This window comes from Pholcus phalangioides, unplaced genomic scaffold, assembly GCF_987345545.1.
Source record: "Pholcus phalangioides strain wild (caught in Gottingen) unplaced genomic scaffold, Ppha-v1.0 ptg000008l_1, whole genome shotgun sequence".
In the NCBI taxonomy this organism is placed as follows: Eukaryota; Metazoa; Arthropoda; class Arachnida; order Araneae; family Pholcidae; genus Pholcus; species Pholcus phalangioides.
In genome coordinates, this window is record NW_028301601.1 from 54,219,293 (window position 1) to 54,246,694 (window position 27,402).

Genomic DNA, 27,402 nt, shown 5'->3' on the forward strand with positions numbered 1-27,402 from the left:
CTTTCTACAGTTAATTTATAAAGCCAAAAAAATTATGAGAATTGTGTCAGACCCTCAGGGCTAGAGCCCTGTCAGTCTTGGTGGGAACCAAAATGTACATGTGCCCCTTTGTGATAGAGTACAGGAGTGGCACACTTGGCCATGTGACCCATTACGGCTGCGCAGAGCGCCGTTCAAGGGGAGTGCTAAATTCGAGGTGAATGGGTAAAAAAATTCAATTGGGGGGAAAAAAAAATCAAAGAAAATGTTTTCTGTCTGCTCTGTAGGGGCGCAAAATCTGAGATGAAAGAGGGTGAAAAAAAATGTTTTTGTTAGGAATTATTTAGATAAGTTGTGAGGGAGGGACATCACCCCCAAGGGTAGGTTCTGACAGGGCTCCAGCTTGGGGGCCCAGAACCAAATCCTTATAATTTCTTCTTTTTCTCACACTATATATTAACTGTAGAAGGTTCCTCATGGATAACATGGTTTGGGTCCTTTGAAAGATTCCAACCCAGGGGTGCTGATGCGAGATGTGGGGGCTATTTGGGGATGGGGCAATAGGCACAAAAGTCCTGCATTTGGTACAGATATTTTGTCTCAAGCCCCCACGATACCTTACGTTCTTGTTTATATTATTACGGTCAAATGCCCTGTGTATTTTCCCAATGTTTCCGTTCTAGAGGTATACTTCACCATATCTCGTCGTTTGAGTCATATATGACTCAAAAGCGTGATGTTATGTGAATTTTTACTGTGTTAAATTTTGGGGTCTTAACTAAAGTCTATGCTGCCACCCCTTACAACCTGCAGCCCGGGTGCACTGCATCTGTTGCACCCTTGCTTATGCCACCCCAGGGCTGGGTACTTTGTGTTTGCCACATGTTTTTTTGTCAAATATCAAATCTCAGGTGAAAAATTTGCCACTTTTAACCGCTATTTTTATTAGTTCACTATTTTATCCACCTTTGGTCATTGTTTCAGCTTTGTTACTCGTGTTACTTTATTTCTCTTTAGAGAATTTTTTTTTTCTTATTTGTGAGGAGATACTGGCCTACTCAGGAGAAATATCTGAATGAAAAACATAAAGCTTATTTGCATGCCAATTGGTTTTGTAAATGAATGTGCACTAATATAGAAAATAAGCATTATATAAAAACACGTTTGCATTTTTATATGGGTTTTAACACATATTTTCTCAGTTTTAATACATACATGTTTTGAAAATTTTGGTGATTTTTTCGTGAACATTTAGAGATTTTTAGTGCATTTTTGTGATTTTTACAGCATTTTTGTGATTTCTGGTGCTTATTTTGGCATTTTTTAGTGCATATTTCCATATTTTTAGAGCACATATATCGCAACATTTTTAGTAAATATAATCTGGTCTCTAGTTATAAGTGAGGTCTTGAAATTAGTTCAAGTAGCAATAATAATTGCAGTAACAATTAGATATATGTATAAGATTTTCATTATTGAGATTGTCACAAAAAAAAATAAGGTAATGCAGCATGTAATTGGCATGTAATATTGCATGCATATAGTTTTTGATTGATATTTGAAAAATTTTAAAAACTTAACAGAAAACATGATATATATGAGGCAAACGGTTTTTATCTGAAAGACAGTATAGTACAATTATTCATTCAGAAAAAAAAAAACAAAAAAAAAACAGCAGATGTTCATAAATTTTACAAGCCACTTTTGATTTGGCATAGCTTTTCAACAAGGAATGGTTTGATGATTTACAATAGGTGTTTATCTCACTGCCATACTACTGTACTACTAGGTGACCAAATAGTAACAAAAAAGCAAAAATTCAATAATTCAAAAAACATAGACGACACAGTTTGCACAGAAAAACAGGATTTTATTCAATAACAAAAATTTTCACATTGTCAGAAACAGTTACATTTATTGTCAACATGTGACAAAAAACACAAAAGAAGGTTTATAGTGCCATCTGTTAGTAACAAATGCAACTATTTTGGCAATATAATTTCTCGTCATTGAAGAAACTTGTGTCTTTTTATGAGAAAACATTCAAATCACTCACATACAATGCATGTTATACAAAATAAATCAGTTTCTGGCTTAATGTTTTTTAAGATTTTTCTGTTTGCAGCATGTTATATTCAAATTATTTGCTAGGTTGAGAAGTTGCGTCCATGGTATGTTACAAGTGTACTCGACTATATTTGTTAAAAAATAGAATCACAGCAGAACATGAAGTTTCATGAAGTAACACTGTCAAGAATCTACAGAGTAAACAAATCATTGCACTTAATTTTTTTTACAGATACCTCTGAATGAATCTGGTTAAATATTTATTATTAAAAAAAATGCATAAGACATCTTGTTTAATTACATTTCCACCTCAAATATCGAAAGAAAAAAAAGAGTCTTTGAAAACAACAATTTTTTTCTCTCCCCTCCGAATATGCTGATAGGAAAGAAGCAATGGTGACCTATCCATGTTTGTGCATGCAACAAGTTTCAACATCATATTAAGAGATTGTTACGGTGCCACAACGTCATCTCCACAGGAATCCGAATGCATCCGTAAACTATAAGCTTCAATTCTTCTCTTCATGGTATAACACTCAAGTTGGACATTTGAAAAAAAATCTATCCATGGTTATTCTGCATATTATTTTGGTGATATAGCATCACATCTTCTTCCCTCCCCCAACTATGCCTCAAACCAATGGCCAAAATTTGTCCGCACCAGCGGCACAGATCTCCAGTGTAGCAGTAAAACCCCCTTCATCTTGGAAAATGAATCCAACTGTGTGGTTCAGCCAAGTGGAGGCACATTTTGAACTGGCTGGCTAACATAACTACAGACACCACTAAATTCAATCATGTCCGGGCCACAATTGTGGGATGTATTGATAACTCTAAGATGTTCAGAAGGAAAATTTAATTTTAATTCAATTAAAGACATTTAACTAATCGTTTCTACTACATGAGATAGAGACGTGCATCGCCTTCAGTGTGACATGATAATAATAACAATAACGTGTATGCATCAAGTTGGACACTTTGTGGAGAGAAAAAAATATTTTGTGCCACAGTATGAAAAGAAAAAGATGGCTCAAAATTCTGTCTCTTAAGCTTACATTGTCGTAAACAGGGAGATAAAGAGCGGATTTTCGATAAGAATGAATAGCTGATACACTCCTTGATTATGGGCCCCATTTCGACAACTATTTTGCCAAATGACAAAACAATTTTGTATTGGTTCAACTGAATTGTTGGGAACTGGCTTAATCCCATCATTGGTTCATGGTACGTGGAGCCCCTCAATGAAATTCCTTAACATACAATGAAACCCCCAGTACCCTGTGCATATGCCATTAAATCCCATATAGGGCTTTCTTTTGCCTGATTTTTGAAGGGTGAAGGTGGGTCTTTGTGGCTAAGGTCAGAGATGTTTGGTTAGCCAGTGAATGTATGATGTTTAAATTATTGAAGCTCTGGATTAACGTTCTTCTTGTCCATGCAGAAATAAAGTCTGATCCTGTATATACAGGGCCATGTGGCACCTTCCCAATGTTTCCTTCAAGTCGCTGTCTCTGAATGTGATTGTTGCTGATACGTATAAAATTCTAAATATTTTGAAAAATTTACAGCGCTGGCTCACCTGTTTCAGATATTCATCTCTGCTAATGGTGAGAACATTGACACATTGGCTAACCGATGTGTAAACCACAGTATGTGTCCAACTAACTGTGTAGGATGGTTCAAGAATCTTTTTCTAAGATTTCGCCACTCTTTTGAAATGGTTTATGGAAACTTGAGCCATAGAGAGAGAAAGAGACATTTTGCTGCCCTGGCACGTTTGATCCCCTGTACCTTTCGTGTCTCGGGACAGAGCCAAGTGAGTGGGTGACTGATTGTATGAGAGTGGGTGAATGACTGTATTCGTGAGGGAATGATTGTATGAGTGTGACTAAGTGTGTAGGTGACATTTTGCCCCAAACGTTTTGCTCTGATTGAGTCAGCAAATGATTGAGTGAGTGACCAAGTAGATGAGAAGCCACATGAGTGAGTGACCAAAAGAAGGGTGGATGAGTGACTAAGTGATTGGATGAGTGATTAACCATATGAGTGACTAAGTGAGTGGGTGACAATATGAGTGATTGTATGAGTCCAATGCAAACTCCAAATACATTGAAAAATTCACAATGGTTCACCCATGTCAGATATCGATATCCATCTCTGCTAATGGTCAGAACACCCAGAGCTGCTCCTATCAGATGCAGGGCCCAGTGCAAAAACAATCTTGGGGATATTTAATCCCAATTTTATATATTTTGTAGGGGGAATCAGCGTTCAAAGATTCATGAATTAACACTAAATGAATATACAGAAATGCTGAAAAATATCTACTCACCAATGAAAATTCAAAAGTGCTGAAAGAAGAAAATCCCAGAATCAATGAAAATTCAGAATTAATGAGAAAAAAAAAATTTCAGAATTAATGAAAGAAATAATTTTAGAATTGGTAGAAATTCAGTATTAATGAGAGAAATAATTCAGGAATTGATGAACATTCTGAAATCAAATCAGTTAAAGCTCATATAAGTTGTTTATTCCACATTTGTTTTTGATATGTATAGATAAATAATATATGATAAAGAGAAAATAAACTTTTTATACAATCCCTTTGTGCTCAAAAACAGGGCCGCCATTTAAATTTTTTCTGGGGGGAGGGGGGAAAGAACGCGTACTCAATGTGTATGCATATATTCTATACAGTCGACTCCCCGTATTCGCAATTTCTATATTCGCGGTTTCCGTATTCGTGGTTTTTTTTCCTTCATTGAAAACATTTTATGTCAACACTAGCAATCGTCATTCACGTGTTTTGCTTACAAAATTTAAGTTGTACGTGTTTAGGATTTTTCTAATACTACTGATAATGTTTCGAAAAGACAAAAAAAGTGAAAACTTTACAAAAAAAATTGATATGTTGCCTATGTACGCTTGTTGAGAAAGTACATCAATTGCTGTTGTTGCCAGCCATTATATGGAGTCAACGAATCTACGGTGAGATATATCAAGAAAAAGGAATCTGAAATTCAATCAGCCGAGGCTGTAGCAGCACCTATGGCAGCGAAAACTTTGCATTGCCTACGGGACCCATGTGTTTCTCATAGAGAAAATGCTGTTTTTTGTAGGTCAAGACTGCCACAGAAAAGGTATTCCAATTGATTGTAATATTATAAATTAAAAGGCGAAAAAATTTTACTCTTCTATAAAGGAAAGAGTTGGTGAAACGTCTATTTCATCAGAACTTTGTGCAAGTAAAGGTTGATTTCATAGGTTTAAGAAACGATTTGGATTACGCAATGTAAAAAATCACTTACGATCAAGCCTCCGCCGACCAGGAGGCAGCTAGAAAATTTCCAAGGAAATTATAAAAGACATTGTCACGTTAGCGAAACAGGTGAGGGGAGAAGAGTTCAATGATATGGATATAGAAGAAATTGAACAGCTAAAAATTAATAGCAATTCAGAGACATTAACCGAAGAGGAATTAATGGAGCTGAGTGCCTGCTCCTGAAACTGTACCAGATGAAGAAGATCAAAATAAAGAAGTAAAGACCAGTTCAACATATGTAACATAGCGGAAGGGCTTCGCAAGTTTAAATCAGCAATAGATTATTTTCATGACATAGATCTTTCTATGGTATGTGCTTCACATGTAGAAAAATTAGTAGAGGAAGTCTTATCAAAACATACTCCACCATACTTGATGATATGAAGAAGAAATGGCAAACAGAAATCAGTGTTCTTTCAAGGAAACATCTCCACCCTCTTTTACATATCCTTTCTACCCCTGCATCACCCTGCTCTTCTTCTGATGTTCAATAAACGAGATATACAAAAAAAACCTATGGTTTCGGTTATTCACAGATTTCCGTATTCGCGGTCACCTCCGGAATGTAACCCCTGCGAATACGGGGGGGCCGTGTTATGTATCTGGCAACACCAGAAAATACAGTATTATGTTTTACGAAGGTGGCAACACTTGAAGGGAATGACAACATGGCGGGAACGAGATGTAAATATTGTTCCGTAATAAATTAGTTAAGAATTATCGTTCATCTCATGATTCACTACCGAAACGGCTCATAAAGTACAATAAAGTTGGCGACGAGTGAAAAAAAAAGAATCGGAAATGGCAGACATCGACGATCTAGTAACCGTTTTAAGTAATTTCGTCTCGAAACTAAACGAAACTCATCCAGCATCTTCAACCAGCGTCAATGTGAAAACGCTTCTCCAGTCACAATCGATCTCGTTTGAATGCTACGACGAAGCTAACGAAAGTTTCGGTGAATATGTACAAAGACTCGAAAACTACTTCCAGCTCAAAGGACTCACGGATTCAACAGCCGACGTCGCCGAAGCCAAGAAAATGGTGCTAATCAACTGTCTCGGATCCAAGTACTATCACCTGCTTTCCAGTCTAACTTCACCGGATCTCCCTTCATCGAAGACGTACGACGACCTGCTGAAAATCTTGAAAGATCATCTCTGCAAAAGGGTAAACATCCTGACGGAACAACACAAGTTTCTTTGCCGCACACAACACCCAGGTGAGCCGATTTCGAATTATATCGCTACATTAAAAGAACTTTCGAAAACCGCCGAATTCAAATCTAGTTGTGAAAATGCTGAATGCTCAAAATCTGTCATCAACCTCATGTTACGTGCTCAATTTATACGAGGATTGCAAGATGCCGAAATCCGCGAAAGAATTCTACAACAAGCTGAACTGACATTCGACGAAACACTCGAAGTCGCATTAGCGATTGAAGCTTCGAAAATCGAAAATAAAGAACTCTACAAGAGTAATTACGGTTCCAGTGTGAATAAAATTGCGCAATGTAATAACAGCGAGAGTTCGCGACGGAAATCGACTCCGCATCGACGCGACAGATCGGCAAGTCGGAAGCGAAACCTCAATTTGAGAGACATCGGATTAGAAAACGTGTGTCTCCATTGCGGAAAAAACAACCACCAGACTCAAAACTGTCGAGTGAAACACAAGCTCTCATGCCAGATTTGCTTCAAAAAAGGTCATATCAGTAGAGTATGTATTACAGAGCTTCTGAAACGGAAAAATAAAAGCGGATCTGAAGGAAATACTGTTCAATATGTCGAAAATCCAGATCACTTTCAAGTGAGCCAAATTGTTGATATATGCACTAACACTGCTGAAAAAGACGATAGAATATTTGCAGTCATTCAATTAAATGGGAAAAATTGTCGTTTCGAATGTGACTCTGGTAGTCGTGTGAGCATCATGAACATAAGTGACTACAGGCGCTTAAACCTAAATCTTCCGATCCTGAAAACAAATATATTTTTCCGAAGTTATACAGGTGAAATTTTCAAACCTATCGGATACGTCAAAGTGACTATATGCTACAATGCTAAATCCAGTGAAGAAGAATTATACCTTGTCAATTTGAAGAGAGAACCTATCCTTGGTCGAAATTGGATGCGTAAATTGGATATCAACATAAATGACATTCATGATTCCTCAAGTGTCAAGCATATACCTGTGTGTGCCGTAAAAAAATCTGTTCCTAGTATTGTCAATGAATACTCTGATGTTTTTGAACAAACAGTGGGCAAGATTCCAGATTATACATGCTCCCTGAAATTGCGAAAAGATGCCAAACCAGTGTTTGTTAAACCCCGTCCAGTACCATATGCTTTGCGTGAAAAAGTTGAAAAAGAACTGGATAACTTGTGTGATCAAGGGATCATAGAAAAAGTGGATCATTCAGAATGGGGAACTCCACTTGTCATCGTGCCAAAATCTGATGGTTCTGTAAGACTTTGTGCTGATTATAAGGTGACTGTAAACAATCAACTTCATGATGCCAGACACCCAATACCCAAGATTGAAGATATATTCAACAAGCTACGAGGTGGATCATATTTCTGCACCTTGGACATCCATAAAGCATATTTGCATTTAGCAGTCGATGAAGACAGTGCAAAAGTTCAAACGATCTCTACACATCGAGGTACCTATTTGGCAAAAAGATTGTTTTTTGGTATTAAAACTGCACCGAACGAATTTCATTCTTTCATGGATCAGTTTGTTCAAGATTTAGATGGAGTAACTGCATATTTTGATGATTTAATTATACAAGGCAAGACTTATGAGGAATGCACAACACACTTGCTGAATGTTCTAAATAAATTACGAAAATATCATTTGCATGTAAATATCAACAAATGTAAATTTTTTGAAAAAAGTGTAGAATACCTTGGACATGTTATAACTTCCAAAGGACTGAACAAATCTCCAGCTAAGATTCAAGCTATTCAAGAAGCACCCAGACCAAAAAATGTTGACGAATTGAGACAATTTTTGGGCTTAGTTATGTATTACTCGAAATTCATCAAGAGTGCATCAAGGTTACTTCACCCACTAAATAATCTTCTCAAGAAAAGTATTCCGTTCAACTGGACAGCTGATTGTGAAGCAGCATGGATAAAAATCAAGTCTGAAATTGCTAGTGACCAAGTCCTCATACCATTTACTCCAGAATTTCCAGTGACTTTGGCTACTGATGCTAGTCCACATGGTCTATCCGGAATATTATCGCATATTATGCCTGATGGAAGTGAACGTCCTATTGCATTCGCTTCAAGATCACTAACAGCTGCTGAGAAAAATTACAGCCAGCTCAATCGAGAAGCTACAGCTGTATATTGGGCATGCAGAAAGTTCTATGATTACATCTTTGGTCGAAAATTCACATTGGTAGTGGACAATAAACCAATGATGACTCTGTTGCATCCAGAGAAAAAACTTCCAGCATTGTCAGCTACAAGAATGTTGCGGTATGCACATTTCCTTTCCAACTTCGACTATGACATCAAACATCGAAAATCATCCGAACATGCAAATGTCGACTATTTGTCGAGAAGTCCCTTACCACTGACAGATGTACAAGTCAATACTGTTGATGATGAATACATCCTGCAAGCATCAGTGATTAGACACATATCCACAGACACAATTACTTCTGAAGAAATCCGAAAATATACAGAATTGGATGATGATCTACGTGAACTAAAGAAAAATGTGATGGAAGGAACTTTATATGACCCAGAAATAACATTACAAGAAGGAATTCTACTTCGTGGACAGCGTGTAATAATACCTAAGACACTTCAACCAACCATCCTTCAAGAACTACACTCAACTCATTGTGGAATAGTAAAGATGAAAGCACTTGCTCGAAATTACTGCTATTGGAAGAATATTGACTCTGACATAGGAAGTCTAGTGAAAAGTTGCAAGAACTGTTGTGACGTCAAGAAAAACCCCCAGAAAGCTCCAGTGCACAATTGGGAAAGTCCAACAAGAAATTGGCAATGTGTTCACATGGACTATGCGGGACCTTTCATGGGACATTTTTTCTTACTTGTCATCGATGCGAAGTCTAAATGGCCAGAAATCTACTACATGAAGAAAGCTCCAGATTCTGCTATTACAATTCATTTCCTGCGAGAAATATTCAGTCGACATGGACTGCCAGAAATTCTCGTTAGTGATAATGCTTCAATTTTCAAATCACAAGAATTCATGGACTTCTGCAAACGAAATGGTATTCGACAACGAATGATAGCTCCTGGTCATCCCTCAACAAATGGACAAGCAGAACGTTATTGCCAAACCCTGAAGACAAAACTGAAAGGCATGGAATTCGAACGAGGAACACTTCACGAAAAATTATGTAAACTATTGTTTCGGTACAGAGCTACACCTCTTTCATGTGGAAAGACACCAGCAGAATTATTGTTGGGAGAGAATCTCAGAACAAAGCTAGATCTCCTCAAACCTACAACTCCTGAGTCATACAAGAACAATGCAACACAGCCAGTCTTTGACAAATTTTTCAAGGAAGGAGATAGAGTACAGTCAAGAAATTACACTCATTCAAGCCTATGGAAGTATGGAACTGTTGTTCAAAGATTGGGTCATGTTCATTACCTAGTTGAACTAGATGATGGATACATTATCAAGAGACATTTTGAACAGCTTCGACGGTGTGAAGTCAATCGACCGTCTTCTCCAACTCCTATTCGACTATCAGTTCCTATGAGACACTTCCCTCAAAAGAAATCTGTCACTTTTAGTGATCATGTAAATCAACGAGAGATTCCTGCAATTTGCCAACACAAGACTTCATCTATGGTAGATGCTTCTACTGAAACAGAGCAAACTTCAAATGCAACTCCTCGATCAACAAGAACTATTTTTCCTCCAGCTCAGACTACTCAACTGAGACGCTCAACTCGTTCCAGAAAACCAGTTCAAAGATTGAACTTGTGACTGTTCAAGTGTTGATTCTTGTGTATAACTTTTGATTGTATCATTAATCATCTCTTAATTTAGTGTGGGAGAATTGTTATGTATCTGGCAACACCAGAAAATACAGTATTATGTTTTACGAAGGTGGCAACACTTGAAGGGAATGACAACATGGCGGGAACGAGATGTAAATATTGTTCCGTAATAAATTAGTTAAGAATTATCGTTCATCTCATGATTCACTACCGAAACGGCTCATAAAGTACAATAAAGGCCGACTGTATATATATATACATATATAATTTTTAGTGTAGGGGGCAACCCCCCAAATGATGGGCCTGCTCAAAAATCCAATTAGAGAGTTGTTGCTGTCTCTCTTAATGCCAAAAAAAAAAAAAAAAAATTCCACGTTTCTAAATGCAACATTTGCTGAGGTATTAAAATTCGAAAAATGGAGGAAAGTTCGGAGAAAAAAACCATTAAATGCAGGTAAAAAAGTTCACCCACTGTTTTTTTCCAACTCTCCTTCATTTTTAGAATTTGAATATCTTGGTGAATATTGCATTTTTTAAAAAATAATAATAACGTGATTTTCACGCATTCCCAAAGGATCGGCATGATCCATTAAGGGAATTTGTTAGTGTTAATAAACATCCCCTAAACATATACCCTACCCCGAACGCATTTAGAAACGTGGAGTTTTTTTAGTTGGCATCAAGAGAGACAGGGCAACAACACTCTCTCTCTAATAGGGTTTTTGAGCATACAGGGATTGTATAAATATCAATAAATGTACAACCCCTAGCAACATGAATGACACATCTGAATACTACAACTTATCTGCACACCTTTTCTAATTGGAAGTATGCATGTAGGACTAACACACAGTTTGCCAGTAAAATGCAATAAGCGATTACCTGTGCACCCTGTATATATATTTTGTTTCTTTACCATAAGTGTGGCCCCGAAAAACCACTGGGCCCAATGTGGCTGCACCTGTCTCCCACCCCTAAAAGCGGTTTGAGAACACCTACTTGAAATTACAGTATGTGTCCAACTGTTGTAGAATGGTTCATTTTTGATGTCCTCAAACTATTTTTCGATGATTTTGCCAATCTTTTACAACACCATCCACACTAAAATAGAGAAAACTTGAAAAATATGAAATCAAAAGTTAAAATGAAAAGTACATTCGGAAAGTTTTGAATAGCTACCTGTGAAATATCTTCATGTCTGACTTTGTTCCCCTTCCGATGTCTCAGAAATCATTTCCGATTCCTGTGGGTCCCTTTCATCAGCACTGAGAGCCAGGTTGAGCGGTTCTTCCGAGCCAGAGTTGACTTTCATGCCGCTGCTGGCATCATCAGTTGAACTTGATCTGCTGGAACCGACCCGTACACCGGTATTTTTTTCATCGTGGCCTGATTCAGAATCGCTGTCATCAGAACTTGCATCTTCATCCTCTTCTTCAACTTCCATCTCGTAAATGCGAACTTGCCTTCTCGATGCAAAGAGAACGCTCGCAACTTTTCTGGGACCACTGACAGCGAGAGAAATGGCCCTCATGTTTTCCAAGCGCTTGTGTCCAGATTTGTCGATGAAAGATTCACCTTCCACGAGAGGTAGGGTGGAACAAACCTCTGTACACTCTTCTTTGTTCTCAACTACTTTCTTCATTTCCTGACGTAAAGATTTCAGCTGCATCTGGACCAAGACCGGGCAGTCTGTTTTTGGAGAAGAACATTCCATCAGAAGAACAGTAATAGTGTCAAAGTTATAGAATTTGGCATCCACCACACTGTGCGATGGGCAATGGCTGCGGTTCGTGGCAGAACGTGCAACCACGCCATAAACTGGCAGTTCTCCAAAAGTTGCAGCGAGGCCTTCAAAAACATCAGGATCTTGCAAAGATTCTTGTAGCACATACAAGTAATTGATCTTAGAACCCTCCTTCTGGAACATGCTGAGAAAAAAGTTTGTCTTCAGACACGTGGCATGTGAAATCTTGAACGGTAGAGATTCGAAATGCGAACATAAATCATAAGTTTTTCTCTTCGAGATGTTTTTCCGAAATGCTGCCCACATTCCTGCGAACGCATCCTCTACCGCTTCGAAAACTTCACTGTGTTGCTGGACGAGAGATTTCTCCGGATAATATGGAAAGATGAAGTCTGTATTGACACCACCATTTATTTCCTTTTCAGATATGAGTTTTTTGATGAATGATATCCAAGGGCTCCCAGAAATCGAGGGTGGGAAAGTCAAGAAGTCATCTTCCAGATACTGACCTACACGTTCTAATTTGAAAGGAGCTCTACCGGAAGCAGTTCCTTCAGAAGCCGACTGCTTGCTTCCAACAGTTTCCTTAGATGACGATCCTGTGGCCATGGCATCTCCGTCCCATTCATCAGCAAAATTCTCCTTAAGAAACTCAGCAACGAAGTTGAGGTCCTGTTGAGTGACTTTCGTTATCTCTGGTGGTATTGGCTCATCAGACAAACGAAGAATCACGGCATACAGCCACCGAAAAAAAGCTTTGAAGTTCTTCATACTACTGTCTATCACTTGCTGTATTTCAATAGCTTTCATTAAGAAAGAGCCAACAGTTGACATAGCCTTTATCACAGCATCGCTAGAAAGTTCCAAATCGCCAAACTTTTCAACCCAAAGGACCATTCCTTTTACATCCGCCAAATGATAAAACAGAGCCATTGTGACATTCTGAAGTTTCTTGAGAACCAACTTCTGTATGTTAGAATATGCCAACTCGATGGACTGTCCGAATTTCTTGAGACCATTTTCTGTTAGATCATGCAGCAGGAAGTTTTCCAGGGAATCAGAAGGCCTGCCAAACATAAGCAACTCCAAAAAGTCATCGCTGACGGAGCCAACAGAATGTTTTCTCTTCTGCTCGGCGTACTTCAGTAGTTTGTTGTCAATTTCCAGAAGAATATCTTCCCATGCTTCTGATATAGCATGTAAGGTGTTTTCCAAATAAGATGTCAAGGAAGACACCTGACCATATTTGAGAGCAATAACCCTAAGTTCTTCAGATTTGCTTTGCAGAAGAGAAACGTCAAAAGAGTGGTACGAGTAGATAGTCTTCCCCTTCTGGATGGTTGTTTCAACGAATGCTGTGAGTATGCTCAAGTCATCGGATATAGCTGCAGATATAACCTTTGCCGTTAAGTTTTTCTTTGGTTTATTGATACTGAACCAACCACAAGGGAATATACCAAAGGCATACACAGATACCGTTCCAACAGTCGATCCTACTATCAGTAGATTCAAATTTGTCTGTCCTTTAACCTTCTTGCAATCATCCACCGTTTCCTCGGCATGTTTGCCTAGAGAGCCAAAACTCTTGGCAGAAGTATAATTCTTTGGCAAGTACACGGAAGACTTGTCTTGATAGAATGAACTATTACTGGCATTTGCAGTTTTCTTCTGAACCTTGTGCTCTGTCCATTGTAAAGAACATATCACAGATTTCTTGTCTTTCAGGCAGCATTCAATTTCATGCACATGGAGAATTTCTGCATTTTCTATATCGATGAGAACCAATTTACCTGGAAATCCCAAATGAAATAAACTGAAGCAAATATATTAATACATAAAAATAAAATAGATAAATATTTTGAATGAAATTTGAAACAATGTACAAGACAAATAATAACAGCGAAAACCAAGAAAATCATTCCTCCAGTCACTCTCTCAGTACCATTGTAAAAAAGGTAAAAAGAACAATGAGCTGCGAACATCTATAATGAAATATCCCTCGTAAACATATACATAACATTATATTTGGCTGTCTTCTCAATTATAGGAATTGGGCCCAGGGCTGCCCTTACCAGATGCAATTACAGAGGCCTGGTGCAAGAATAATTGTGGAGTTAGGGGCATCTTAATAATTTTGACTCACCTTAACCCCGATTTTGTGAACTCTGTGAGAGAAGGGAGTTACCATTCAAGAATTCATACTTTAAAAACATGGAAAATACTTGACAGATAATTCCAGCACCCATGAAAATTCAGAATAATAGGAAGAAATAATTCTAGCACACATGAGACCTCAGAAGAAATGAAAGAAATAATTCCGGTGCCCATGATGCTCTGAATTCCTGAAAATACAGAAAATTCCAGAATTATTTCTTTCTAGATGAAAATAATCACAGAATCCATTGGAATTTCGAAATGAAAGAAATAATTCAAGCATCAGGGGTAGGAAGTGATGAAGTCAATTTCAGAGAAGTTTTGGAGCAGATATTTATAAATTGGAGCAGCGAAATTAACTGACAAGAATATTTTTGTTACCCCCCCCCCTTTCAAAATAAAACAACTGCACTGTCTTTTAGCGATATTGGCGATTTAACACAATATTTGGCGAATTGGCGATTTAACACTCGTTATTCGGCAAAGTTGCTAAATTAGCATTTGTAATTTGGCAGACTTGCACTTTTACTTGCAGAGTGAATATTTTTTTTACGAAGCATGGGCATTTGACACAGAAAGGATCGACTACAGTAATTTCTGCTGCTTGCAGTGGCTAATTTTTTTCTTTTTTTGAAAATGGAAACTGACTCGCATTTGTGCTTTAAAGCTGAAAGACCATTGCAAACCGTCTTCAGCTGCACGATCACAGTTATTATCGGGTTTCACGATGGAAAGCCTGATGAGTGTCAGAGAGTTTTCATAAGGGGCCGCAGTTATCCCAATTCGATTCAAAGTTGAGCGCAGAAACTTGCCAGGAAAATTTGGAAATTGATTTTTAAAAAAATCCGCCACCTTCTACCTAATTTAGCAAACTTTTCTGGACTTCCAGCTACTATTTTAATGAGAGACCAGATGGATTATCAGTTCGACATGTTTGTAGCATTTTAACTTCTTGTGCTGTAAAGACGTGCTATGCACATCACTTGTTATCTGCTTCTAAAGTGGCAATGACATGCAATGCACGTCTACTCTGAACTTACTGTTTGCAATAAGTAAGTAGGTATTACAGCAACACGATATTCAAGCATGTAATCAATAGCGCTATTGCAGAGAACTGTGTTTGTTGTAAAATTTTGTTTTATTGTGGTACAATAAATAACAACCAAGTCAGTAATAGTACATTTATTATTTTTTATTAAGCATTATTTTTTATCTATTTATTTCATTTATTTAGATCCTAAAACGGAAAGTGACAGTGAAGGCAGTGATATAATTTGTCCACTATAGAAAAGAAAGCGGTCAATGATACATAGCGAGGATGAGGAAACTGATAGCGAGTGTAGCAACATTGTTTTGCCATTTCCTATCACGAGAAAATTTTATAAAAGCTACAGAAAAATATTTTTTTATCTAATGGATATAAAATTTTTTAATGCATTTGTTTTATTTTGCAAAGTACAACAAACGCCAAATGGTAGGAAATATTCATTTACAAAATTTCGGCAGGACGTTGCAGAAGAAATCCTACAAAGAATAAATATTCCTGAATATTGAACACGCCGAAGGCCTTCTGAAAATTATACACCACTGCATCTGCAGGCAAAACAGTAGGGGGATTTTCGAGGAAAAATTCCACCTACAAAAAGTAAACAAAGGCCTCAGCAAAAGTGCAAGGTATGTGCGAAATACAATAAACGCAGTGAAACTGTCTGGGAGTGTAAGAAATGCATATTCCTCATTGTTTTGAAGTTTATCATACTGTACAGAATTATTAATAAGATGCTTTAAAACATTGTAAATCTTATTTATATTTATCTAAATAGTGAGACTATATGAATTTTTTACACACAATCTGCTTAGAATTTTAATAGAAATTATGTACAAGTAAAAGCTCGCTTTGAACGAGTTAGTCACAGGTTTCTGCCAATTAATTTTCAGCTCAAGAGGTTAAGAAAAAAAACTGTCTTGAGGTAAAGCTGCGAAGGGTAAATAAATATTTAAAAAATATGCTGTGGCTGCTTGAGTACCCACAGTTAAACTGAAACCTTTTACTGATTGCTTTCTTAAAATCTAACAAAAAAAAAAAAAAATTTTCACCCTGTACGTCTTGTTCTGTCGGCTTGTTCCATCTATACGTGCCCAGTAGTTATTTGCACTGTCAAGCACCTAGGAAGGGTATTTTTGTAGAGAAAGAAGGAGAGCACACATCCTCTTTTATTTTCTCGTTTGTGTCTGGGCAAGTGTCCCTCCTTTGCCTCAGGGTAAAAGCGTGTTTTACAATAAATGAAACTCTGCATCGATGGGGCGATCCAGACACATGTTTAAGTGGGCCATTTGAATGCCCCAAGAGAATGCAGGATTTTTTTTAGAAAAATTTGTCTCGTTGTTTGTGACTGATACCGACAAATATATGGGGTAATTTGCTTATATGATCTTGACAGAGCAGCTTGGCCATTATGCCATTCATTTTCTCTAAACTGTTCATCAAGATAAGACTTCTTCTGCATACTTGGACCTTCTTTTGAAGCAACTAAGTAAGCAATAATTCTATTTATACAGTATCAAGTGGTTCTCAAAGATTTGCAAACCCTCTTTGTTTTAGCTATCATTTATTCACTGCCTTCTAGAACAGTTCAGAAAAAGAAAAAAAATTTAGAGCACGGAACTGACACGGATTAATGTTGCAAACTCACAGCGACAGCCCTAGGAGCTATGACGCACACTTTGAGAACCACTGATATCTAAAATTCTTTATGTAAAAAAAGTCATTATATTAATAGATAGTGAAAGGTTCCATGCTGGGCAGGGGCAGCTTGGGTGCTAAATAAAGGAAAAAAAGAATTATAACAGAAAAACTTAGAAAAAATGTTTTGTCTGTCAGAGATTGAAAGTAGTCAATCGTCCCGTAAATATGAGACTCGAGCCTGCACTCTGTGGGTGGGGCAGGTGAACTTTGCTTTGCATTTCATATTCATTAATTATTGGGGCACCCCCACAGAATTTATTGGGAAATGGGGTTGAATAGTCTCAGCTATATTATTTTGTCGCCCCACAACTTTGAGATTCAATAATTTTGTAACAGTGTTCTTTGTCTCCACAGAAAACTGCCCCCTCCTAAATTTTTCCGCCCGGGGCAGTTGTTCCCTATAGTTCCATAGTTCCCTCTCATACATAGGCAGGGCCTATCAGTAAAATTCAAACTATAAATGATTCGCAGTAAAAAAAAAAATGTTGTGCATTTCGTGTTTAGCTGAGAAATAATACAGAGGTGGTCTTATAAGCCAGAGGAGTGCCAAAACTATGTGCCACACTGTTGACAATTTCCCTTGGTGCTGGGACCACACATCTTGATCTACCCCACTCCAGGCTAGCTTCTTTCACTGAATGCCAGACCTGGATTTTTCGCACCTCCTACCTCCTCCAAATCTTTCTTTGCAGTGTGTGTTACTGTGTTTAGTGCAAAATTAAAAACTAAATTTCCTATTCCTTGGAACAAGTGCCTCGTCATAAACTCTAACGCATGACTCTCTCTATTGCACCTTACACATTAAGAAAAATTTATCATGCAAGTAGTTAGCCTTTTCACTTGTATCATGTAAGAAAATATTTATTGGAAAGTGCTTGCTAGATGCTCAGAACTGATCCCCCCACCCAACAAAATTTCTGGCTATGCCCGTGCATGATTATTTGAATTCACTCGGGGAGTGGAAAGAATGATGTTCCCCCCCCCCCCCAAAAAAAAAATTTGGCCGAAAGCTCAGTTTTTCACCTTACAAATTCACTATAAAATGGCCCAGGAAAAGTCTGGTCTGGGGGTCCTACTGCAGCATTTGGGAGGCCATTGGGGGGGGGGGGTACAGGGAATATCTTCCATAAAATCTTGCGTTACTAACCTTAAAAAAAAGATCATTCTACGATGAAGGAATTTAATTAAAATATTTTCTCTTCGATTCTTTTTAAGCCATCTATTTCTTATCACCTGGAAAACAGCAACGGCAAGCCTTTGTCTCAAACTTAGTAGTCCGTACTCTTCTGGAGCAAGTGATTCCTGAAGAGGTGTGCTGTGCAGGCTAGGTCAGGAAGGGGCAGGGTGTCGTTATATGAACAGTATTTCTGAGGTAGAATACAGTGGCGGCTCCTGGCAAGAATTTTTTTTAGGAAGGGGTTTGCTGAATTAAATATTCATTCTTAGGCACAGGTGGTCAATTTTCAAAAATATGATTTTTGTAATTAATTTCTTTAATAACGAACTTGTTCTAATTAATTTGTTAGATAATTTGTGATAAAAATTTATTGTGACATCACATTTATATCCACATTAAACTTGAAGAGCAAAATTAAGTCTATTTTTAGTCATCTAAATGTTATGTATAGTATTTTTCATATTTTCCTGAAACACAAATTGAATGCAGGAAACAATTTTGTGTTGCGTAACAAATGAATGATGCACTATGCAGTAAAACATTATTTTTTTTGCGAATTTTCAATTTATTTATTTATTTTTTTTGTCACGTTTTATGTCATCTACACTTGAATACATTAAATTATCATTCAGATGTTTCAGGGCATTAAACTGATGGCTCTAGGAAAGGGGGAGGGGATTCCTTCATGCTTTATGAGGAGCTGTCCCTAATAGAAGTATATTCAACGTGATAAGGGACTATAATTATCAATTCACATATCACAGAATTTTACGAATGTTGCTGGTGTACATAGGGATATTTGACATTCCTAAAATTCATGAAAAAAGATCACGCCAGGCAGCAATGCCTAAACAAAAGGATAAGTGATAAAATTTTGACTTAAGTGAAAATCTATGATAACGAGATGTAGCCTATGCACAGTAGTTTTCTTAGCAATACCGACTCCTAAGATTTTTCTTCTAATACAATTAAAGAGGGGATGTATACATTCCAATCAAAGGAAGTTTCCCTTGAAGGTTTTAAATGTAAACATTCCTCCCCGTTGGGGGCCGAAAGGTCAGACAGAGGTCTAATTATTTTCCTCGATTTTTCATGAGATAAATATATTTGAAAGATGCCCTTAAAAATTCTAGCCCACATCCTGAAGCCACGCCCCCAGGATGAGAATTTTGATGATAGTCCAAGGGTATTTACAAGAGCAGCTCTAAAACGAATTTACAGTGTGAAAAAGACAAAAATGCATAGGGGCTGGAGCCCGGTTAGCATCTTCCCATAGCAAGGCGATGATTTTTAGATGCTTACTCTAAAAGTAGCCTCGCGCATGACCACATGAGTTTGTGAACGTTCTTTGCAGGAGCGTAGCTAGAAATTTCGGTCGGGGGACCACTTTCATTTCGGAGGGTGGGGGGGGGACCAAAGTGATAGAACAATAGATTTGGCCATCTTTTTCCCCTTTTTCTGGTCATTTTTTCACATTTCGGGGCGGGGGCCAGACCCCCCAAGTCCCCCCCGCTACGCCATTCATTCTTTGGAACAATGTTTGGGAAGGGAGGGGGGGAGTTCAGTGAATTTGAAAGAGGAAGCGATTTACTTATTATTTTATATATTATATATATACTCAGTATTATTCCATAAAGGGGTATATGCGACCACCACAAAAGGTCCATGGAATGCAGAAGGAAGAATCCTCCCCATTCTCAAACAAATAGAAATCTCATCGTTCTTTGATTCTCGTTGAATTACCATTTTTTTTGTTCCTTAAAGAAGATCGACAAAATTCTTAATCCCAATGGGAAACTTTTTATGTTCTTTCATGGTGAAACAGATGATTAGCTATTTTCACACTGCTCCTTCCCGTCCCAATATCATCTGTGCATGGCTGTCTTTTATTTATCGGAACTTGCCAGCATACCCCAAACAAAACCTGACGTTATCTTCCAAGCATTTTGAAATACCCCACTCAAAAATGCAACAGACATACAAATGCCAACGCTCATTATAGCTAAACAAAAAACCACAAAGAAAAACGGCCTACCCGAGGCAAGTCTTCCAGACCTCTTTCACATTTTAAGGAAAAAAATATTTCAACTATGAAACTAGAACTATATTGGATCGATGATTCTTGGTGAAAACTAATTTTTGATAAATTTTGATACATTAGGTGCGGTTGATAAGATACTTACCTAAAAAATACCAAAGTATGTTTAGAGGTATCGCATGTTAGATACCTGATTCGTTCTTGTCAGAAACTTTCCTGACATTGGGGAACAACAGAAACGGCGACATGACCACAAAAAACGTTTGCTTCCGCAGGGAGTTCCACACCGAGGGGCTAGCACACCAGCCTCTCGGTGAATACCAAAAAAATCAACCGTCCGGAATCGGCAATGAATTGCAGGTCCCGGTCTAATTATCCCTCGTGTGCAGAAAATGAATGTGGTGCAACAAAAATGATCAATTATACATTTCATCTACTGGAAACACATTTGTGAATTTTCAGACGCTGAACGAATGTTTCGCATAGATGAAAACTTTGTCTCTTGTCTCAACCCCACCCTGCCCATAATATAAAGCCGTGCATAGGCATACGCAAAATTTTTTCGAGGGAGAGGGTTTTCAATTTTTTTTCCTTCTCGGGAAGGCTTACGTTTTTTCTTGAAAATGAAACTATAATATTGGCTTGAGGGGGGGGGGAAGTCCCCTTTGCGTACGCCAATGCAGCCGTGGTTTTCAACCTTTTATCTCACAGAGCTCTTTTTAGTATATTATTTCCATGGCGAGCCTCGCACACAAGCCTCCTTTTATTTATTTATTTATTTATCAGATTCAGATTTATTTTATTGCCCTGGAGCAACCACAGAGCCTCTGGAAGTGCACACCGAGCCCTAGCCCCCAAGGGCTCTGCGGAGCACTGGTTGAGAACCACCGTGATAAAGTATTTCTATAGAAATATAACAGAAATAAAAAAAATTCAATATCATATATTTTTTTGAAAATATGGGGGGGGGGACACCCCCTTGTGTACACCTATGTGAGCACCCACGGATTGGAAATACTTCCGACGCCTGTGGAGAATAAAGAAGAAATGAAAGAAATACTTCCGACGCCTCTGGAGAATTAAGAAGAAATGAAAGAAATACTTCCGACGCCTCTGGAGAATTAAGAAGAAATGAAAGAAATAATTCCAGCCTCCACTAAGTTCTGAATTCCTGAAAATACAAAACATTCTAGAATTACTTCTTTCTAGATGAAAATAAAGAGTTCTAGAATTTTTCTTTCAAATAAAAATGCAGAATTCCAGAATTATTTTTTTCTTAGATGAAAATGGATAGTTATAGAATTATTTCCCTCTAGATAAACATACAGGATTCTAACTATTTGTATCTAGATAAAAAGTACAGAAAATTCCGTAATTATTTCTTTCTAGATGGCAGATTTCCAGAATGGATGAAAATGAAGAACTTGGGAAAGAAATTATTATTATCGTAAGTGTGAGGCCCAGTGTGACCACACCTGCTGCACTCCCCTAAGGGCAGTTCTGGATTTGGCTACCTAATGGCCACCCCATGGTCTGTGTAGATCAGGAGTGCACAACTTTTTTCAGTCCATGGGTCAAAGTGCTTATGTTGCTTCTAGCGACAGAGCCTGAGTGTCTCATGGTTTCTCAAGTTCTCCAGTCTGTGGGGCCAGAAACTTGTGATGAGGAGTGACAATATGACCCATATTTTACAGGATATTCATGTAATTTTGGCCGTCCCAAATTTTTTTATAAAATGTAACATTTCTTCCCCAGTTAAATTTTTGAAATCAAGAATTGAGATAATTTTCATAACTTATAAATTACATTACAATATAGTCAAATAAATAACATAATCTCACATATGTATTAAATACCAAATTTTTTTGTGAATTGCATTTTGACTTGCAGTACCCACAATTTTCCCATGATTGACATTTTTTCAGCAATCTTAATGATAGTTAGCAACTTTACTTGTCTTTGACAATTTTTTTGGCTGCAAATATGGCAACTTTACCTGCCTTTGAAAGTTCTTTTGGCTGCAATTGGTAACCTCACTTGCTTTGACGAATTTTTCTGCTGCAATTGGCAACTTTACTTGCCTCGAAAAGTTTTTGACGATATTCTGTATTTTCATGAAAGAAATATGATCAGCCTAAGCATTTATCATGTCGTGGGCATTGATATTTTCTACCAAAAGAACTTTCCCAGGCTGGATGGAATCCCTCAATGGGCTGCATTTGGCCTGCTGGCTGGAAGTTGTGCACCCCCTTGTGTAACTTACATGTTTTTGAATCATTTTAACATATACAAATTACTGGAGGAATGTTTTGACATCGACCCTACGTATTTCATCTGTCCAAGTCATTTTTGTAATTTTTATTGCACTTCAGTCAGTTTCTGCATACAAGAGCAAATTAAATTAAAACTTATAGTTTATTGAGGCAGTTTCGAATGACAGTTGGTCTCATAGGTGCAAAGTTATTGGAAATATTAGAGGAGGAGGGTGCTCAAACCAAATATTTTTATAGTTATTATGAAGATGATGGGAAAATGCAAATGTTATGGGGTAGGGAGGGTGTGCTTACGTCCAGGGCCACAACTAGGGGTAGCAGGCAGGTCTGGTGCCCCAGGAGCTGGACCAGAGGGGGTGAAAATTTCACCCTTCAACCTTTTTCTCCTTCAATGTTACAAGAGAGACACCAAAATGTACCGTCTGATCAAGCACCCAGTTATGTTCCTGTTTGCACTTAATGGTTGTTCTACAATGCTTTTCATGTGTCTCACTGAAAGGTTGGTGCGCATGCTAACTCCCTCAAGGAGGGAGAAAAATTCCTATGGCAGTCACTGCTTTTTGTAGCACCAGCATATTACGAAGGGAAAAGCCTCTCAGAAAAACTACATATCAAACTTACGACATCTCTCACAGAACCCGTAAAAAATAAGCACTTTCTAGTTTCTGCATTAATTATCTCAGCAATCTGATGTCAAGATATGGAAGTTGAGAAAATTCAGAAAAGAGTGAAAATGACTGAAAAATTTACCACATTCATATGCTGCAGCCAGTACCCTCCCGTCTGGCCTCCATACAATACAAGTAACTTTTGCAGATTCGGTTTTTATAGCAGCTGATGGAGTGAGAGTCCACACTTTCTGCCATGACATGCGATGCAGAGAGATTTCACCAACGGATACCACTGCTATAAGATCCATAGTTGGGGACCATTGCATCATCGATATCTCTGCCTGCACATGCCTTTGGTCAACTTGTCGAAACGACATCTGGAAAATAAGGCTATCAATTAATAAATAATGCATTTCTTGATATAGATTTTTACCAATATAAACTGGCAAAAGTTTTATTTCATACATTTAGTTTTTTTACATTCGTTATGGTAATTTACTGTGTAGGCTATATATCCCACAGGAAAAAGGGGGGGGGGAAACATGCACAAAAATAAAATGTTCAATATTGGGCCCATCTTTTGGTACAAGGTGAGGGCGAATGGGCAAAAATAGAATGATATTGGTGAAACATACATTTCCATGGCCTCCATGTAGGAAAGGAGGACCAAGATGAGGCCACCCCCACAAAGCATCGTAATAAAGTAGACACTTGTCATAACCACTCCATGATATAGTGACTATTCCATTACAAAGATCGGTAGGATAAGTCCTAATAATGACTATTATATATACACTGCTGGCCACCGTAAATGCAACACCCTGAAGGAAGCATGCAAATAATATGAAATTTACAACATGCATTAGCGGAGGTGAGATATGCAAATGATTAGAATTTCAGCGCAGACGCACATCACGCGCGCCTGTGGCGCCCCCTTCAAATCTCTATTTAAGGCTTGGAGATTTCGACAATTTGAAGTACGGCAATTGTGTTTTTCTTGTGGTTTTTTCAAAAAAACGATCAATTATGCCTCGTAGAAAACAGCGATCATCTTTTGATCAAGTATCCGAGTTGGACAGAGGAAGGATAGTGGCCTACCGAGATTGTGGATTATCTTTCAGGGAAATCGGTAGTCGTGGTGGACGAAACCAAACAACTGTAATGCGGATATGTGATCGTTGGATGCAGGAGGGTATGACGGACCGACGTGTTCGATCGCATCCACCTCAGTGCACCACTTCACGTGATGACAGGCGTACTGTGCGTATGGCAGTGACGGATCGCTCAGCCACATCACGAACCATAGCATAACACATTCAGTCTGTACCGCATCATCCAGTGTCTGCACGTACCATTCGACGTCGTTTACAGCAGAGTGGACTGTCCGCAAGACGTCCATTGCTTCGTCTACCCTTGACGCAGAACCACAGACGTCTCCGCCGCCAATGGTGCGATGAAAGAAGGATGTGGACGGCACAATGGAATGAAATTGTCTTTACTGACGAGTCACGCTTCTGTCTGCAACACCACGATGGTCGGATTCGAGTCTGGAGACACCGTGGAGAGAGGATGCTGAACAGCTGCGTTATGCACCGCCACACTGGTCCTGCACCGAGTATTATGGTATGGGGCGGTATTGGATATCACTCTCGCACTCCTCTAGTACGCATTGCCGGTACTTTAAAAAGCCAGCGCTACATCTCCGAGGTGTTGGAGCCAGTTGTCCTTCCTTACCTTCAGGGCTTGCCCACAGCCATATTTCAACAGGATAATGCGCGACCACACGTGGCACGCATTGTCCAAAGGTTCTTCGTCAATCGCCAGATTGAATTGCTTCCCTGGCCAGCTGGCTCTCCGGATCTTTCGCCGATAGAAAACATGTGGTCCATGGTTGCTCAACGATTGACCCAGATTACATCCCCAGCTGCCACACCAGATCAACTTTGGCAACGCGTGGAAGCTGCTTGGTCTGCTGTACCCCAAGAACACATCCAAAGTCTCTTTGAATCAATACCGAGGCGTGTGGCAGCGGTGATCTCCAACAATGGCGGCTACTCTGGCTACTGAATTTGGCAGGAACCACACTTCACAGAAGTCTATAAATTTAATCATTTGATGCTTGGTCAACATGTTATCTACAAAATAAATATTGTTGCAATATCTCTTGTCTTTCTTTGTGTTGCAATTTGGGTGGCCAGCAGTGTATTTTCTTTTTGATATTATGATATTGCTACTATTACAGTTTAGTAATAGTAGCGATCAAAGAAAGCCTTGGTTACAGGCATTGGCGTATGCAATGGGGGGTTCTAACACCCCCTTAGCCAAGATTATAGTGTTTTTGCAAGAAAAACGTAAACCCCTCCTCAGAAGGGGAAAAAAAAATCTGAACCCTTCCTCAAAAAAGTTCTGCATATGCCTATGGTCAGGGCCGGGCTTAGGAACTTTGCAGCCCAGTGCCAAAAAAAAAGAAAAGATTGCGGCCACTTTAAAAAAATATATAATTACTCCCCGATTTACGAACTTCCCGAGTTGTGAAGTGAAGGGAAAACAATGTTGACAAAGAAGCCTTTTTTTTTAAATCATTATATTCATTTTATTGTGTACTGGAAACAGGGTTGCAGCTGCGCGGGGGTGGGGGTAGGCGGATCTGGTAACCCAGATGCCAGATCAGAGAGACCACAAATTTCACCCTTTAACCTTTTCTTCAATATTGGAAGAGGAGAGCCAAAATGCGTGCCTTCCCCCAGCCGGCCAAACATCTAGCGGCGGCCCTCATTGGAAATATTGGGAGGGTTCGAAAATATTGGTGAGGGAAGGGGACTATAAAACCCAATGTTTCCATTGATATTACAAATATTAAGGAGAGGGGTTCGATTCCAATACAAGTTTATGCATATGCTCTTCGGAATTCCTCCACTAATTATAATTGCTATCAGCGCTTTGATGTTATTGTGGGGTTGAAACTGGAAGCTGTTTCTTTTTCCCACCAAATGTAAGTTTCAGGGGAAAAAATTAAATTTTTCTCAAATATATTTCCCATTCCAGAAGAAAAGGGTTTTTTTCAGAGAAAATTGCGGCCCCCTAAATTTTGCGGCAGGGTGCGACCGCACCTGCCTATGGTCACAGATTTCTTTGATTACATGGGCAGTTTTTTTTTTACAATTCATGTGTGTTCCTTTCCACAACCTATCAACATATGTATCTTGATTTCCAACCAATGGTCTTTGAATATCCCAGCATTAGCAAGGGTACTAGATGGCCGCAGGTTGAGAACCACTGCTCAGCATACTCATCTGATGAGACTGCTTTGCTTTTGATCACCTATGAGGAAAATGATACAAATTCATTGCCAGCGATTATATCTTCAGTGAAACACTCCCTTCTTCCCCCCTCCCCCAGATCAATGCCATTTCGTAAATATTTTTATGCTAAATATGAAATTAATATTGGGGTTATATATACATATATAATAGCTTTTAAGCATCATTGCCCCCCCCCCCCAAGGCTCCAGCTCTGGTTTCGATCTCATCATTTTTTTTTTTCACGCGATAAATTCACGTTAGAAGGGGCGCGCCAAAGATTCTAGGAAAGGGCCATCTTAGAGTGCTGTCAGTGCCAGTGCCGTCTGAACGCATGAACCCATCCGGGGCCTCACAGAAATGAGAACCGGTTCAAATTTTCGAGAATTCGTCAAGTAGGGCCTCAGAAAAATCACTTGGCCTGGGACCCTATGATGCTCTTACGACGGCCCTGCTTAGAGCATCATGGACAGAGTCCCTACCAGGCAAGTTCTCGAAAAAAATTTCAACCGGATTTCATTTTTGTGAGGCCCTTCGGGCAGTGCCCATACCCTAAACGGCCCTGGGCTTGGGGGCTCAGCAACACGAAACGGGGGGGGGGGGGGTTGGCCCTCAGCAAAACATAATGGGTCGAGCCGATCGAATATACAACTCATATATTTACATCTTTTATGATCACTGAGTTTCTAAAATCAATCTCTTTGGAATATAGATCATAAATAAAATACAATTGATATATACAACCTTCGCTAGAGTTTATAAAACAACGCTAAGTACAAGGCTTCACAAGTCTACACATGCTTAAGAAAAAAATTGAAACCTTCCTATGGCGGTAAATTTTGTAAACAATAGATCAAGTTCAGTGAGAGATTACAAAAAAGAGATGCTCTAAACTCCCGCAAGCATTACCAGAGATTTGTTGAAATTATTTACGCCATTAGCGGGGAAAAGACTTGTAGTAAAATGGAAGAATTCACACGATTATCTTG

General features: G+C 38.6%; 1 protein-coding gene across 4 annotated transcripts; it reads right to left on the reverse strand.

The window, feature by feature from the left end:
• Positions 1-1,574: 1,574 nt before the first annotated feature.
• Positions 1,575-27,263, reverse strand: APC4 (anaphase-promoting complex subunit 4). Of its 4 annotated transcripts, XR_016192987.1 has the most exons (6): positions 27,158-27,260; positions 23,254-23,491; positions 11,551-13,905; positions 11,371-11,472; positions 4,379-4,397; positions 1,832-2,237 (listed from the first exon to the last, which is right to left on the reverse strand). XR_016192987.1 is itself a non-coding variant. In XM_089234947.1 (5 exons), exons 2-3 carry the CDS (start codon positions 23,489-23,491, stop codon positions 11,564-11,566), a joined length of 2,580 nt encoding a protein of 859 aa, XP_089091073.1. In that variant the 5' UTR covers positions 27,158-27,263; the 3' UTR covers positions 1,575-2,237; positions 4,379-4,397; positions 11,551-11,563. The 4 variants fall into 4 exon arrangements, 3 of the variants coding, with proteins under 3 accessions (XP_089091073.1, XP_089091074.1, XP_089091075.1); XM_089234947.1 differs by lacking the exon at positions 11,371-11,472 and having other exon boundaries at positions 1,575-2,237; positions 27,158-27,263; XM_089234949.1 differs by lacking the exon at positions 11,371-11,472 and having other exon boundaries at positions 2,069-2,171; positions 27,158-27,263.
• Between the last annotated feature and the right edge of the window lie 139 nt (positions 27,264-27,402).